Source organism: Geospiza fortis, unplaced genomic scaffold (genome assembly GCF_000277835.1).
Source record: "Geospiza fortis unplaced genomic scaffold, GeoFor_1.0 scaffold4819, whole genome shotgun sequence".
Classification (NCBI taxonomy): domain Eukaryota; kingdom Metazoa; phylum Chordata; class Aves; order Passeriformes; family Thraupidae; genus Geospiza; species Geospiza fortis.
Window position 1 is genome coordinate 11,424 of NW_005055199.1, and position 1,999 is coordinate 13,422.

At 54.2% G+C, this 1,999-nt stretch overlaps 1 protein-coding gene across 1 annotated transcript in view; it reads right to left on the reverse strand.

Annotated features, from left to right (window-relative positions):
• LOC102043771 (filamin-A-like) overlaps positions 1–1,999 on the reverse strand; it is a gene marked incomplete at its 5' end in the record, with an annotated part of 15,387 nt that overhangs the window by 8,925 nt on the left and 4,463 nt on the right. The window contains 3 exons of the mRNA XM_031065755.1: positions 613–776; positions 1,216–1,389; positions 1,943–1,997. Of these exons, the coding sequence (XP_030921615.1) occupies positions 613–776; positions 1,216–1,389; positions 1,943–1,997 (393 nt within the window). The remainder of the gene's footprint in view (positions 1–612; positions 777–1,215; positions 1,390–1,942; positions 1,998–1,999) is intronic.

Here is a 1,999-nt window from a genome sequence, read left to right on the forward strand (position 1 = left end):
TTCCCATCAGGATTTTCAGGATTCCCATTGGGATTTTGGGGATTCCCGCTGGGATTTTGGGGATTCCCATCAGGATTTTGGGGATTCCCGCCGGGATTTTGGGGATTCCCGCTGGGATTTTGGGGATTCCCATCAGGATTTTCAGGATTCCCATTGGGATTTTGGGGATTCCCGCTGGGATTTTGGGGATTCCCATCAGGATTTTGGGGATTCCCGCCGGGATTTTGGGGATTCCCGCTGGGATTTTGGGGATTCCCATCAGGATTTTCAGGATTCCCATTGGGATTTTGGGGATTCCCGCTGGGATTTTGGGGATTCCCATCAGGATTTTGGGGATTCCCGCCGGGATTTTGGGGATTCCCGCTGGGATTTTGGGGATTCCCATCAGGATTTTGGGGATTCCCGCCGGGATTTTGGGGATTCCCGCTGGGATTTTGGGGATTCCCATCAGGATTTTGGGAATTCTCGTTGGGATTTTGGGGATTCCTGTCAGGATTTTCAGGATTCCTGTTGGGATTTTGGGAATTCCTGTCAGGATTTTCAGGATTCCCGTTGGGATTTTCAGGATTCCCGCCAGGATTTTGGGGATTCCCGCTGGGATCAAGGCTCTCACCGGGTCTCCACGGTGAATTTGTTGGGCTGGTTGGTGGTGCCGCTCTGGATGCCAGGGCCGTGCACCCGCACCCGGCTGGGGTCGCAGCCCTCGGTGACGGGGACACGGAACGGGCTCAGCGGCACCGGGGAACCCCCGTAGGTCACGTCCACCTTGTGCAGGCCTGGGGGGGCAGCGGGTCACCCCAAATCCCACCAAACCCCACCCAAAGCCCACCAAAAATCCCTCAGAGCCCCTCAAAACCCACCAAAAATCCCCCCCAAATCCCTCAAGGTTGCCCAAAAATCCTGCAAAATCCCTCAAAACTCCACAAACCCATAAATGTCCCCCCAAGACTCTCAAAATCCCTTAAAATTCCCCCAAAATGCTCCAAAATTCCCCCAAAATGCTCCAAAATCCTCTCAAATCCAACAAAATCCCTCCAAATTCACTGGGAGTGCCCCCAAATCCCTCATAATCCCCGAAAAACCTTCATAATCCCTCAGAATATCCCAAACCCTCAAAATCCCCCCAAGCCTCCAAAATCCTCCAAAATCACCCCAAAATCCCTCAAAGTCACCCAAAATCCCCCCAGATCTCCCCGGAATGCGGGGCGCGCTCACCCTCCTCGTAGGGCGTGTACTCCACGTGGTAGGTGCCGTCACCCCGGTCCTCCACGAAGGTCTCGGTGACGTTTCCGGAGGGGTTGGACACCAAGGCCTTGACCAGGGGACCGCCGGCCTTGGACACGGCGCGGGCGTCCACCTCGAACTCCGTCACGGCCTCGCGGAACACGGCTGGGATGGGGAAACGGGGTTGGGGTCAATGGGGTCTTCTTCCAACACAACCCAACCCAACTCAACTCAACTCAACCCAACCCAACTCAACACAGCCCAACTAAACACAGCCCAACTCAAGTCAACCCAAATCATCCCAACCCAACCCAACTCAACCCAACCCAACTCAACTCAACCTAACTCAATTCATCCCAGCCAACCCAATTCAACCCAACCCGTTCCATCATCTTCCAACACAACCCAACTCATCCCAACTCAGCTCAAGCCAACCCAACCAAACTGAACACAATTCAACTTATCTCAACCAAACTCAACCCATCCCAACCAACGCAACCCATTGCATCTTCTTTCAACTCAACCTGACCCAACCCAACTCATCCCAACTCAACTCGTCCAAATCCAACTCAACCCATCCCAACCCAACTCAAGCCAACCCAACTCAACTCAACTCATCCAAACCCAACTCAAGCCAACCCAACTCAAGTCATCCCAGCCAACCCAACTCAACTCAACTCATCCAAAACAAACTCAACCCATCCCACCCCAAACTCACCCTTCCCCTCCACGCCGGGCCCGTACACCTTGATGCCGCTCGTATCCACGGCGGCCG